We start from the raw sequence: 13,995 nt of genomic DNA on the forward strand, positions 1-13,995 counted from the left end.
TAAATTTATATTAATAAGCCCCTGCCCCTAGTTGGCTTTGTAATAAGGACAAGGGAACGAGGAATGAGGGACCAAGTTTGGTCTTGTGCGATACCTTCAGGCTGGGGAAATCCTCAGCTGCCTCATTTTAATTTTTTTAAACTCTATTTCATGTTAATCGGGTTGCTCCCCCCTCACTCGATATTCCCTATGATCCCCGTAACTGGGCGTCTGCTAGAGGTGCCAGTCCCAGAAGATGCCCACTCAAGTTCCTTTTCTGGGGGTGCCTGGGCGGCCGGCTCCCCGCATCTCGCTGCTCCCCTGCCGGGCCGGTGTCTCCTCGGGCAGAGTGTCAAAGGCCGAGCACACGGGCGGGGCCGCTTCTCTTGGCTTGGCTGGTTTAGCAGGGGGCAGCAGGGTGTCCTTGGGACGACAGGCCCATGCGCTGGCTCCGCCCGCTGGTTGCGGGGGGCTGGGGCCCATGGACCGAGGGGACCTTGTCACTGACCAGTTTCAGGTTGCGGGGGGGGGGGGGCAATACCACCCCCCCAGGCCCCGGTGTGTGGGTCTGTCTCCCCGGGGGTCCGAGCCTTCCCGCCCCAGGACCAGCGCAGCACATCCCTAGACCCGAGCCCGGCATGGCTACGTCTCCCCCCGCCCCGCTCCGCTCCCGGGCGAGCCCCTTGGAGGCCCCGCCTGTAGGGCGGGCGACCCGGAAAGGGGCGGCGCCGGCAGCCGGCAGGTCCCCGCATGGCATTGACGCGCGGGAGGTAGCGGTCTCATTGTGGCCGGGATGGAGGCAGCGGCGCCGTCGGCTGGCGGGTTCCCCCTGGGCAGAGCCCTCTCCTGCACCCCGCGCCCGGCCTGCCTGCAGCGCTCGGGCTCCCTGGAGCTCGGGGGTGGCTGCAGGGCACCGGTGCAGGTGCGGGTGCTGGTGATCAACACGGGCGGCACCATCGGGATGGTGGAGGAGGAACAAGGTGAGGGGAGCGTCTGGTGTGGGCGGGAGCTGGGAGGGCACCACCAACCCGCAGGCTCTGGGTCGATGGTGGCTGCAGTCCCTGAGGGGCACCGAGCAAAGCAGGGCACGGGGGGGAGGTGGGCATGAGTCCTCCAGGGCCCGAGAGTGGTGTGAGGCACCTGCACCAGCCGCACCAGAACACTGTTTATGGGCTAGGTGCTGAAAGTCATCGCACAAACTTGTAAACACAGCCCATGATGGGAGCCAGGTATTTAGTTGCTATTATTGCTTCAAGCTTGGGGTGCTGCTGCTCTCCTAGTTCCAGCACCCTGGGGGTACCCACCTGTCGCGGTGATTGAGGGGTGGGCATGAATCCCTTGGGGTGCACAGCAAGGTGTGGGGGCGGAATTGGGTGTGAGCTCCCAAGGGGAATCCAGAAATAACTAGCTCCTTTTTAAACCTAGATAGGAGGCCCTAAATTGCTGTTTGATTCAGATATCACTAAAATGATGCTGGTAGGCTGGGGAAAACTATCTGAAAACCTAGCCAGGACTGTATCTCTCCCTGTCATTTAGGGGGTATGTCCACAGTTGGTTACATCATCAGTAATAGTCAGGACTAGAACTAGTTGGGAATTTTCTGACAAAACAGGTTTTTGCTGGAAAATGCCAATTTTATCAAAACCTAAGTGGTGGTGTGAACAATTTGGTTTTAACCAACTTTCTCCGAAATGCAGGCAGGGTTCTGTCAGAAGCTGCCTGGTTTCCTGCCAGCTTACCTGGGCTTCCAGAGTCCCCAGCAGTGGGATAGTCCCACCATGCAGACTGCCAGGAACCCCAGAGTTTCCAGGGTTAGCAGCCCAGCCATGCTGAGTGCCTTGGAGCCAGGGGGCTAGGTGCTCTGAGAGCTCCAACTTTAGGAGGGGCGCTCAACATATACCTACAATGCAATTAAAAACCCATGTCTCGCCCATGCCAGTTGACTTGAGGTTTGGGCTAAGGGGCTGTTTAATTGCAGTGTAGATGTCTGGGCTGTCTTCCTGAATCTACAAAAAGAACAGGAGTACTTGTGGCACCTTAGAGACTAACAAATTACCTCCCTGACACTAGGGAAAACAAACTTATTCAGTGTTAAAGGAATGCGGTTCAAAGAGAATTGTTTAGTCTGTTTTTGTGTTATGCTCTGGGTAGTGTAAATCATTAATGAATCACATTTTGCTTGATTAAACTTTCACTTTCCTTTTACGCTCTTTACAATGATACTGTCTTCATTCTGACTAAACAAAATTCTCAGCCTGACTCAACACGTAACAGAAGATTTTCTGGTTCATCTCTTTCAGGATGTTCAGCTGTCTTTATAAGTAAAGTCTCCACAGTTTGCTTTAATACAAGCCTTCCTTTATATACCTTAATTTCACCTTGTTCTCCTCGGACTTTAATCAGTGACTAGAAACTGCCATGAGACACTAGAAACTGTCTATTAATAGCCCTGCATAAAGAGGCATAATTGGTTTTATTCAAAGGTAAAGTAAACAAGCTTTATGCATCTGAGGCAGATGAATCATCACAGGGTAAGACTAGGTCCTCCCACAGTAGCAGCTGGTTACATTTAAGGGAACATGTAGTCCAATCATAGCACATCAGGTATTGGACTCTATTCCTCCTCCCCCCCCCCACTTCTGCAGTCAAACAAGGCACCACAATTGGTGCTTCTGAATTACTCTTCCCTTCTGAGGTGTGGCTTATTAACGTAACAGTTTATCTTAAAGCTAAGAACTCCCAGCCTTCTGCTCCAATCCATTATGCCCTGTGCAAGTGTTTTGCTCCTGCTCCTCATTGCAGGTAGCTCCAGCCAAACCTTTCCCTTTGGCTGGTATGGAGAGGTTCATCCCCAGGCTCTTCTAACTCTGGATCCCTTCTGGGTTTCCTGCAAGTCTCTTTACCTTTGTATCAGCTCTGGGCTATCACCATGTCATGCTTGGTCACCTGACACAACCACTGGCCCAAGCCCAAACCCATCATGAGGGGTGTGGTGGATAACTATGCACAGTTAAACTGTGGGGCTAAACTAGAGCAGGTTGGAAAATTTCTGATGAAACAGAATTTCATTGGAATTTTTCACAAAATCAAGTTGGGTTTGACACATTTATGCCAAATCACAGGAAGGTTCCATTGGTTCCCTGCCAATTCACCTAATAAGCTACTGGGAAGCCCTGCCAGCTGGACAGCTCCAGGATGGAGGATTTCAGGCTTTCAGGTTCCATGGCGGTAGGACAGGCCTGGGACTAAGGACACTGGGCTTCCAGGGTCCACAGCTCTGGGGCAACCCGTCCATGCCAGTGCCTTCAGGCTCCCTATCATGGAACCAGGCAGTCTTGGAAGTCTTGTGAGACCCAGCTCTAGCTAGGGGTCTCAGTCTAGGCCCCCAGCTCTGCAGCAGGGAGCCTGGAAACCCTGGAGGCTCACTCTTGCAGAGCTGGGAGCCTGGAGGTACTGGGATAGATTCCAGGGCTCACGGCTCTGGAGCCGCCCCACTCTTTGGACAGCCCCAGGGACAGAAACCCCAGGGTATCCAGACTCCTGGGCCAGCTGGTTTCCCATGTGTTTGAGTCCTGAGCAGGGAGACTTGGGGGACTGCAATTCCTGGAGTCCCTGGCAATCTGCATGGTGGGGCTGTCCCAGATCCTGGGATCTCTGACAGCCACTGACTGAATTTGACATTAATAGTGGTAAAATTAAGAATGTCAATTACAGTCAGACAGTCACTGGTCTGTGGAGTGTTATGTTTCAGAAATACCATGTGTCAGGCTTTCCAATGTGTAATTGGTTTTGGTTTTCCAGTTCTCAAGAAATTTTAAAAAATTTGGTTTTGTGCCAACCAAATTCTGAATCATAGAATCTTAGGATTGGAAGAGACCTTGAGAGGTCATCTGTGCCAATCCCCTGCTCAAAGCAGGAACACCACCAACTAAATCATCCTTTGTCAAGCCGGGCCTTAAAAACCTCTAAAGATGGAGATTCCCTCACCTCCCTAGGTAACCCATTCCAGTGCTTCACCGCCCTCTTAGTGAAATAGTGTTTCCTAATATCCAACCTAGACCTCCCCCACTGCAACTTGAGACCATTACTCCTTGTTCAGTCATCTGGTACCACTGAGAACAGCTGAGCTCCATCCTCTTTGGAACCCCCTTCAGGTAGTTGAAGGCTGCTATCAAATCCCCCCTCACTCTTCTCTTCTTCAGACTAAATAACCCCAGTTCCCTCAGCCTCTCCTTGTAACTCATCTGCCCCAGCCCCCTAATCATTTTCGTTGCCCTCTGCTGGAGACTCTCCAATTTGTCCACATCCCTTCTGTCGTGGGGGGACCAAAACTGGACGCAATACTCCAGGTGTGGCCTCACAAGTGTTGAATAGAGGGGAATAATCACTTCCCTCGATATGCTGGCAATGCTCCTACTAATACAGCCCAGTATGCCGTTGGCCTTGGCAATGAGGGCACACTGCTCACTCATATCCAGCTTCTCTTCCACTGTAATCCCCAAGTTCTTTTCAGCAGAACTGCTGCATAGCCAGTTGGTCCCCAGCCTGTAGCGGTGCATGGGATTCTCTCTTTCGAAGTGAAGTGTTGACATTTCTCACAAATCAAATATTACTGAGTTTCGGCCTTCTTTACTCAACTTCCCTTAAAGGACCAGCCCACTCTGGGAAGCCTATTTAGTTCCATTTAACATAGTGGATCATCATGAATGCTTGGAGCTACATTATAAACCAGTGGTTTCCCCTTTTTTTCAGATTGAGGGCCAAACACAGTATTTCACAAAGATTAAGTAGCCACAGGCAATACTTGGGAGCCAATGCTCTATACTGTTCCTGTTCCTCTTCCTTTATTCCACTCATATGGCACAGCAGGAGGTGAAATCACACACCAGTCCATAGTTGGGGATTTTCTCAACATAGTTGTTCCCAGTGGGCATAGAGTCGGTATAGCCAAATCCTATGCCTTCCTCCCCACAGTCCCTAGTGTAGGAGACATATTAGGGATGGAGACAATGTGGGATGTCTGTCAGGAGTACACTATGCTCTAGCTTCTGCACCTGGTATATGGTCCCTAGGGGACTGTTGCCAACTCATTCAAGTTAAGAGGAGCTCCTGGACTTTAATTGGGGCTGGAGCAGAGAATGAGGAATCTATGAGAGACTTGTTTTCTCAGCTTCTCCTCACTTTCCTCTCTCCTGGGTTGCCTATGCTGTGTGTGGGGGGTGTCTCTCTTTTGCTAGCTGCTATGCTAGGCTCAGGCAGAGCCATTTGAGTTCCTTTCCTTCTGGGGTCCTTATCGTTCAGCAGCTGAGCAGCCAGAGCTAATCTTTCTTCCTTTTGTGATCATAGGTGCTGGAACTGGGGGTGCTGCAGCACCCCCTGGCTTGGAGTGGTTTCCATTATATACAGGTTCAATGGCTCTCAGCACTCCCACTATATAAATTGTTCCAGCACCCTTGCTTGTGGTGCAGCACGGGAGCTGCTGAGTAGCTGCAGTAGGGAAAGGGCTGCTGTTGTGTTCAGAGTGTTCTGAACTGATGGTCAGAGCTGCTGCACTGGAAGTGGTGGGAGGCAGCACCTTCTGTCTCTTCCCTGTAGTGCTGGGCTGATTCATACACTTCAGTTCAAAAAACAGAGCTTGGCTCAGGGACCGCAGTTTTGATTTAGAATTAGATATCCACTTTCTTAACTCAAAGGGCCCCCTTTTAGTGCTTCAAGGGCCACAGGGCAGAAACCACTGTGATAAACAGGTGTGTGGGGGGGGGTTGGGGGGGGCTGTTTCAATGCTAAGTGGATCAGCTCTGATGCTTCTATAGTATTAAGCCTAGTAAAAAGACAGTTACTTAAATTTGGTACAAGCTCTTGATGTGTAATTTGGGACATACTACAAAGATGAGTCAGCCAGAGATCCATTTAAAAGCAAGACAGATTAGCAAAGGACCTGAGAATATTAATGTGTCTCTGTTGTCAGGTCCCACTACAGATATCTGGGGTAAACTGACCACATGTCTGGATTTAGCTAGGTATCTGTGAAATTAAAATCAGCAAATGGAAGCCCAAAACACTTGAAACTGTGTGCTGTGCTTCTAAGGTGGAACAATTCTATGCAACAGCACAGCAGCAGAAGTGGCCATTTGTGATGAAGTTAGGAGCAAGTATCAGGGGGTAGCCGTGTTAGTCTGTATCTACAAAACCAACAAGGAGTCTGGTGGCACCTTAAAGACTAACAGATTTATTTGGGCATAAGCTTTCATGAGTAAAAACCTCACTTCTTCAGATGCATAGAGTGAAAGTTACAGATGCAGGCATTATATACTGACACATGGAGAGCAGGGAGTTACTTCGCAAGTGGAGAACCAGTGTTGACAGGGCCAATTCAATCAGGGTGGATGTAGTCCACTCCCAATAAGAGATGAGGAGGTGTCAATTCCAGGAGAGGAAAAGCTGCTTCTGTACTGAGCCAGCCACTCCCAGTCCCTATTCAAGCCCAGATTAATGGTGTTGAATTTGCAAATGAATTTTAGTTCTGCTGTTTCTCTTTGAAGTCTGTTTCTGAAGTTTTTTTGTTCAATGATAGTGACTTTTAAATCTGTAATAGAATGACCAGGGAGATTGAAGTGTTCAATTACTGGCTTATGTATGTTACCATTCCTGATGTCCGATGTGTGTCCATCTATTCTTTTGCGGAGGGACTGTCCGGTTTGGCCAATGTACATGGCAGAGGGGCATTGCTGGCACATGATGGCATATATAACATTAGTGGATGTGCAGGTGAATGAGCCCGTGATGGTGTGGCTGATGTGGTTGGGTCCTGTGATGGTGTCGCCAGAGTAGATATGGGGACAGAGTAGGCAACGAGGTTTGCTACAGGGATTGGTTCCTGGGTTGGTGTTTCTGTGGTATGGTGTGTAGTTGCTGGTGAGTATTTGTTTCAGGTTGGGGGGTTGTCTGTAAGCGAGGACTGGCCTGCCTCCCAAGGTCTGTGAGAGTGAGGGATCATTTTCCAGGATAGGTTGTAGATCGTGGCTAATGCGCTGGAGAGGTTTTAGCTGGGGGCTATATGTGATGGCCAGTGGTGTTCTGTTGTTGTCCTTGTTGGGCCTGTCCTGTAGTAGGTAATTTCTGGGTACCCGTCTTGCTCTGTCAATCTGTTTCCTCACTTCCCCAGGTGGGTATAACTACAATATAACTACAATGCCCAAATAAATCTTTTCGTCTTTAAGGTGCCACCAGACTCCTTGTTGTTGAAGTTAGGAGCAGTATCTCCTTCATAGGAGAAGAGATTCTAATTGAACAAGTGAAATGTCTGAAGCTTGAAAGCATGTTAAGTGTATTGTGTAAACCAAAGTACTCTGGCAGTAGTCCAAACAAGTCCAGTTAAATGCTGTTGCTGTCTTGTGAGAAAGTTGGCCATGAAAAGGCCTGCTATTTAATTTAAGGCAAGCCAGGAAAGAAATTAGCAAGTGCCTAAAATCATTCTTTCCATTAATTTGGAAAGAGCATAAACCCCCAAATGGGCATAGCTTGGCATTACCTACTATGCACACAGTTTCTCTGCTCGTTTGGGCATTTAAATAACAATAAAAGAGACTTTGGTATTGAATCTGAAAAACAGGGAAATTGGAGATGATGGCTCAAATATGATGTTTAGGCCAGACAAACTGAAAGAGCTAGGAAGTGGAGAATCAAAGAAAAGGAGTGAGCACCAAACTAACTGGCACTAACAATAGTCCAAAAACTGGGTATAGAATTTGATTTCTGCAGCCTGAGAATGAGTTCTGGAAAGTTGAAATAGGTTTACTCATGTTAAGTTTGAATGGAATCTGATAACAATGCCAATAAAGAGAGTTAAATTTAATTTAAAAAAAAGTGTTTCAGATGAAATGTCTCGTAAGCAGTAAGACTTACATTTTTTCTGAAGTTTTGGACAGATTTTGGACTTCAGGTTTGGGGCTCCAGAATTATGATTTCTGTCTTGCCTAAAATTGGACTTCCATACCCAAGTTCATGATTCAAATTGGGAAAAATCTAAATGCACACAATTGAAAGTATCATGGATCTCAGATCGCTATTAGCCTCTGAAATTCCTATGTGACAGTCATCGGTGAAAGATACAGCACTTCCAAAGACTTGGATAGTGGGATTAAAAAAATTCTATCACACTGTGGGTTTATAAAAACTAATCCCTTCCTATTCCTCTCATCTAAACTCTTTGGCTACAATTTAAAGGTCTTGTCAGTTCAAAGCCAACTCTGCCAACTGCAATCAATGGGAGCTGCAGGGGCGGTTCCTGGGGGCAGTGGCACGCGGAGACCTCTCTGGCCTCTCCGCCTAGGAGCTGTTGCTAAAGGGGGGTGCGGGTCGCTTTCGGGAGCTGCCTGAAGTAAGCACCACACTCCAACCCCCTGCCCCTGCTAGGGGAACCAGATGAGAGGAAGAAAATATTGGGACATGTTGGGGAGGGGAGGGGTCGCTGGCAGAGCAAAAAAAAAATAAAAAGCGGAGTGCCGCAAAATATCAGGATGCGGGATCAAAGCCTAAATATCGGGATGTCTGGTCACCCTAGCCCCAGCCCAGCCTCCAGAATTCACGCCCCACACCCACTCCCACACTCCAACCCTTGCCCCAGCCCAGAGCCCGCACCTTAACTCCTTCCCAGAGCCCGCCCCCAACCTCCTGCCCTCTCCCCAGAGCCTGCCCCCTGCACCCAAACACCTGCCCCCCGCACCCATTCCTTCATCCCAACCCCCTGCCCCAGCCCAGAGCCTGCACCCAAACGCCCTCCCAGAGCTCAAACCCTCATCCCTTCTGCACCCAAACTCTCTCCCAGAGCCAGACTCCTCACCCCTCCCACACCCAAACTCCCTCCCAGAGCCTTAGGCAGGTGGGGAGGGGAGTGGGACTTGCACTTGTTCTGGGCACCACCAAAAATTATACAAACCTGCAACCCCGGGAGCAAGGGGCAGTGTGGGTGGACTTCCTTTTCCCCTCCCTTGCTTTTCCCTTCCTCCCACCCCTTCCGGGGAGCAAAAGGCGGCTGCCTTTCCCACTAACCCACTTCTGACACCTGCTTTCCTGGGGCCAAGCCGCCTGGAACCGATGCAGAAGCTGGGCCAGTCTCGGCCGGTGGGGGGGAGGGTACGGTAGTGGGGGCTTGGCTGTAGGTGGGGGCGGGGAGGGAGGCTGAAGACGTTGTGCCTAGGGGTACATAAGGTGTAAGTCCAGCCCTGATTATGGTATTTATTCTCCATCAAGATCTGGAATTAAAGGAAAATTGGGGACAATCCAATCTCCTCCAACCCAGAATGTTTTTATAGATGGTCTGTTCAGATGGACCTTGTATAATTATAACCTCTAGAGTGCAAGATACTAAACCTCCAAAATATAACAATTACACTGCTCTACAGCCAAAATGCTTCTGAAATATATGTAGTCAAACTTTACTAATTCTGGGTCACTGAGAATGAAAATGATGCTTAAAATTGTTGATTGTCTCTAGTTTTCAAGATATGCTATTGGGACAGTATATACGACCCTTGACTTGGGAATGGCGGAGTATAAGTGAGTTATAAAGGGAAGGGATCTCAGTTTAAACCAGAAATGACTAAAATACATCTTTGACTGGATCTATGAATAAATCTATGACTGGGTTTGGACAGTACTTGCTTTTTAGGCAAAACAATGAATGATGCAATCTGAAGCTGGTATTGCGTCATACATGATATGAATTGCATCATGTCATTCCTAGAAGTCATGGATGATGCAATCATAACGAAGCTTACATCACTCTGCTGAACAAATTGCCCTATATCAGCTCTAGAAATCATACAGTGTCGTGTTCTCTTATTTGTCAGTGTTTGATTTTGCAAAGGGACGCATTTCTGTTTAGCCAAAGTGAGCAGAGATGCCTCATACTTGTGTGAACAGTGCAGATAACTTCTGCTATGTTTGTGGTGAAGTGACTTTTGCATCACAAAAGTGCAGTATAACCACTATGGTTAAGAAAGCCTATCACCTTTATTTTGGCTGCAAAATTGGAGATCAGGACAAGAGGTGGGCCCCACACATATGCTGCAACACTTGTGCAACAAATCTTCACCAGTGGTTGAACAGGAAAAGGAAATCTATGCCTTTTGCAGTGCCAACGTTTTGGAGAGAGCCAAAAGATCATACCAGCAATTGTTACTTCTACATGGTGCCTCCAGTTGGGAAAGGTGCGTCAAAGAAGAAAAAGTGGACTGTGCATTATCCAAACATTCCATCAGCTATATGCCCAGTACCCCACAGAGAAGGACTGCTGGTTCCTGATGCACCAGAATCATTCTCACTTGAGTCAGACAGAGGAAGAGGATGAAACTTCTGGTCCTGAACCATCAATGTCACAGGACCCACATTTTCTCCCATCCTCCTCCTCTGAACCACACCTCATAACACAAGATGAACTGAATGACCTTGTCAGGGATTTGGAACTAGCCAAGAGTAAGGCAGAGCTGTTGGGTTCCAGACTACAGCAGTGGAATCTCCTGGAAGGTGATGTTAGGGTTTCCATGTTCCGTGACTGTCAAAAGGATCTTGTCCCATTCTTCTTCATGGAAGGTGATCTTGTAGCCTGCAGCAACATCGATGGTGTGATGGCAGCCCTCAACATCGTTCACGATCCAGATGTGTGGAGACTGTTCAGTGATTGTGACGAACTGGGCCTGTTCTCATGGTGGTCTGTGAATGCTGACAGGGGAGTGTTCTGGGATAGTCTGCATTGCAGGATGGGATCTGCCCGAGGGCGCCCGAGGGCGCATACCTGAGTGTGTAACATGAGAACCCAGGAAGGGGTTGAAGGGGAGGCGACTCCTTAGCCCGGGAAACTGAACAAAGGCTGTGGGAGGGGTGGCTGAAAGGAGAGTGCTGGAAGCAGGCAGGGAGAGAGGGCTGGGGGGCAGAGATGGCTCTGACCTCCCAAGGGGGGCTGGGCTGGAATGCCCGGGGACCCCAAGATGGACCTAACTGAGGGGGTCCCTGTTGTCTGTGCCTGCAAGACCTGTCTTGGACTGTATTCCTGTCATCCAAATAAACCTTCTGCTTTACTGGCTGGCTGAGAGTCATGGTGAATCGCAGGAAGCCGGGGGTGCAGGGCCCTGAGTCCCCCAATACTCCGTGACAACTGGTGGCAGCGGCGGGATCTTCTGCACCCCGTGGACGGCGCTTCCTGCAGTAAGTAACTGGGGAGCAGTAAAACGAAGGGGGATTGACGGGGACCAGGCGTGCTGAAGAGTAAGAGAGAGACGGTTATTACCCCTGGGAGTGTGTGACCAGCGAGAAGGACTTTTGCAGTAACAGGGTCCCCCGGGGGGATCACAGCGAGTGGTCCCAGGGGCGGAGGAGTCTGCAGCTCGACCCTGGCAGAGAGGCGGTGACCTCGAGAAGGGCTGGCACACTAGGGGGCCCCCTGGGAACTGTGGGGAGCTGTGAGCACACAGGCCGGTGAGTGGCCAGCAGGAAGATGTATGCCAAGCGGCTTAAGAGCGACCTGGTGGAGCTGTGCAAGCAGAGGCGGCTGCGCATTGGGAGGCTCACCAAAGAACAGCTCATTGCCCAGCTGGAGGCGGAAGATCGCGCGAATGAACTGATCCCTGTGTCTCAGGGAAGCAGCCTGGCAAATGCAGCGCAGGCACCAGTGTCTGTCCCAGCTGGGAGTGGTCAGCCGGCTGCTGAGGGCTTCCCGAGACCCCTCCTTCCTATGCCTAGGAGAAGGGTGGGGAGGAGCCCAGCAAATACCGAAGGCGCCGTGAACCCCCCGGCCAGCAGGGGGTCCCCCCGGCGAAGCCCACCGGCCAGCAGAGGATCCTCCCGGCGGCGTTCGGCATCCGGGGAGCGGAATTGGCTGGAATGGGAGAAAGAGCTAAAACTGAGAGAGCTGGAGGATCGTGAACAACAGAGACAGCATGAACGGGAGGAGAAAGAGAGACAGAGACAGCATGAAGAGAGACAGCGTCAGCATGAACGGGAGGAGAAAGAGAGACAGCATCAGCGTGAACGGGAGGAGAATGAGAGACAGCGTCAGCATGAAGAGAGACAGAGGCAGGAGAATGAGAGACAGCATCAGCATGACCTGGAACTGGCGAGATTGAAGGGCAGCGAACCCCCGGCTGCGGTGAGTGAGGGGGGACCCAGGACTGCACGGAGCTTTGATAAGTGCATCATGGCCCCATACAAGGAGGGGGAGGACATGGATGACTTCCTGGAGGCCTTTGAGACGGCCTGCGAGCTGCACCGTGTGGACCCCGCGGACAGACTCCGGGTCCTTACCCCCTTACTGGACCCCAAATCCGTGGCATTGTACCGCCAACTGGGAGAGGCAGAGAAAGGGGACTACGAACTATTCAAAAGGGCCCTGCTACGAGAGTTTGGGCTGACTCCTGAGATGTACCGGGAAAGGTTCCGGAGTCAAGATAAAACCCCTGAGATCTCATATCTGCAACTAGCCGCCCGCATGGAGAGATACGCCAGCAAGTGGGCTGGTGGGGCCCAGACGAAGGAGGACCTGATTAAACTGCTGGTACTGGAGCAACTGTATGACCGGTGCCCATCCGACCTGAGGCTGTGGTTGGTGGACAGAAAGCCAGAGAACCCACGACACGCCGGGCAGCTGGCTGATGAGTTTGTAAAGAGCCGGTCAGGAGATAAAAGGGAGGAGTCCCAAAGGAACAGTCCCACCACAACGCAGAAAGAGAGTCACCATGGGACCTCCCCATGGGAAAATACAGAAAAAACCCATCAGAGGGGAGCATCCGGCATCAGGACCATCCGACCTACGCAAGGGGACCCATGGGACATGGGCTGCTACCACTGTGGCCAAAAGGGCCACATACGGGCCCAGTGCCCTAGGCTCAGGGACAGACTGAGCAGACCGAACCCACAGAGGGTTAACTGGGTAGAGACCCAGCCCGGCGAAAGGCAGCATTCCCAGGGAAGAGGGGCTGGCAGAGTACCACCTGCTAAGGAGGGAGGAGAGCTCCAGGCCAGCTCCTCTAGGGGGCTGGATGCTCCAGACTCAGGGTTTTTGGTTTATATGGTAGGCGCGGGGCTGTCCCTCCGGAGAGAGTACCTTGTTCCCCTGGAGGTGGATGGGAGGAAGGTCAATGGATACTGGGATACGGGCGCAGAGGTGACGCTGGCCCGGCCCGAGGTGGTGGCCCCAGATCAGGTGGTGCCCAACACCTACCTGACCCTGACGGGGGTGGGCGGAACACCAGTCAAAGTACCCGTGGCAAGGGTACACCTGAAGTGGGGGGCCAAGGAGGGCCCCAAGGATGTGGGGGTACACCCGTATTTGCCCACTGAGGTATTGATGGGGGGGGACCTGGAGAACTGGCCAAGCAACCCCCAAAAGGCACTGGTTGTGACCCGCAGTCAGAGCCGGCGAGGGGCACTGCGCCCTGGCCTTGGGGGGGTGCCTTGCCTGAGGCGCAGGACCCTAACCTGGTGGGGAGGGAACGCCCAGGGACACGGCTCAGGGAGGCTGCAGCTTCAGGCCCAGCGGGCGAGGAAGAGCAGGTGGCCATCCCTGTCCCAGCTGCTGAGTTCCAGGCCGAGTTACAGAGAGACCCCTCCTTGCGGAAAATAAGGGACCTAGCCGACCTCAATGCGGTACAGACCATGGGACGAGGTGGCCGGAAAAGGTTCCTGTGGGAGAAGGGGTTCCTGTACCGAGAATGGGCTCCCCCAGGGGAAATGAAGTCAGGGGGGATCAGGAGGCAGCTGGTGGTACCCCAGAAGTATCGCCGCCAGCTGCTGTGCCGGGCCCATGACATTCCCCTCGCAGGGCACCAGGGAACCTGGCGTACCCAGCAGAGGCTGCTACGGAGCTTTTACTGGCCTGGGGTCTTTGTTACTGTCCGACAGTACTGCGGATCCTGTGACCCCTGTCAGAGGGGGAGGAAGGCCTGGGACAAGGGGAAAACAGCTTTAGGACCCTTGCCCAGCATAAAGGATCCTTTCCAGAGGGTGGCCAAGGTTAAAAGG

General features: G+C 51.4%; 1 protein-coding gene across 1 annotated transcript in view; it reads left to right on the forward strand.

The window, feature by feature from the left end:
* Positions 1-759: 759 nt before the first annotated feature.
* The window catches only part of ASPG (asparaginase), an 80,436-nt gene continuing 67,200 nt past the window's right edge, over positions 760-13,995 (forward strand). Inside the window, 1 exon segment of the mRNA XM_054024666.1 lies at positions 760-959. Coding sequence (XP_053880641.1) covers positions 773-959 — 187 coding nt within the window. The 5' untranslated portion in view covers positions 760-772.

Source organism: Malaclemys terrapin, chromosome 4 (assembly GCF_027887155.1).
Source record: "Malaclemys terrapin pileata isolate rMalTer1 chromosome 4, rMalTer1.hap1, whole genome shotgun sequence".
Classification (NCBI taxonomy): Eukaryota; Metazoa; Chordata; order Testudines; family Emydidae; genus Malaclemys; species Malaclemys terrapin.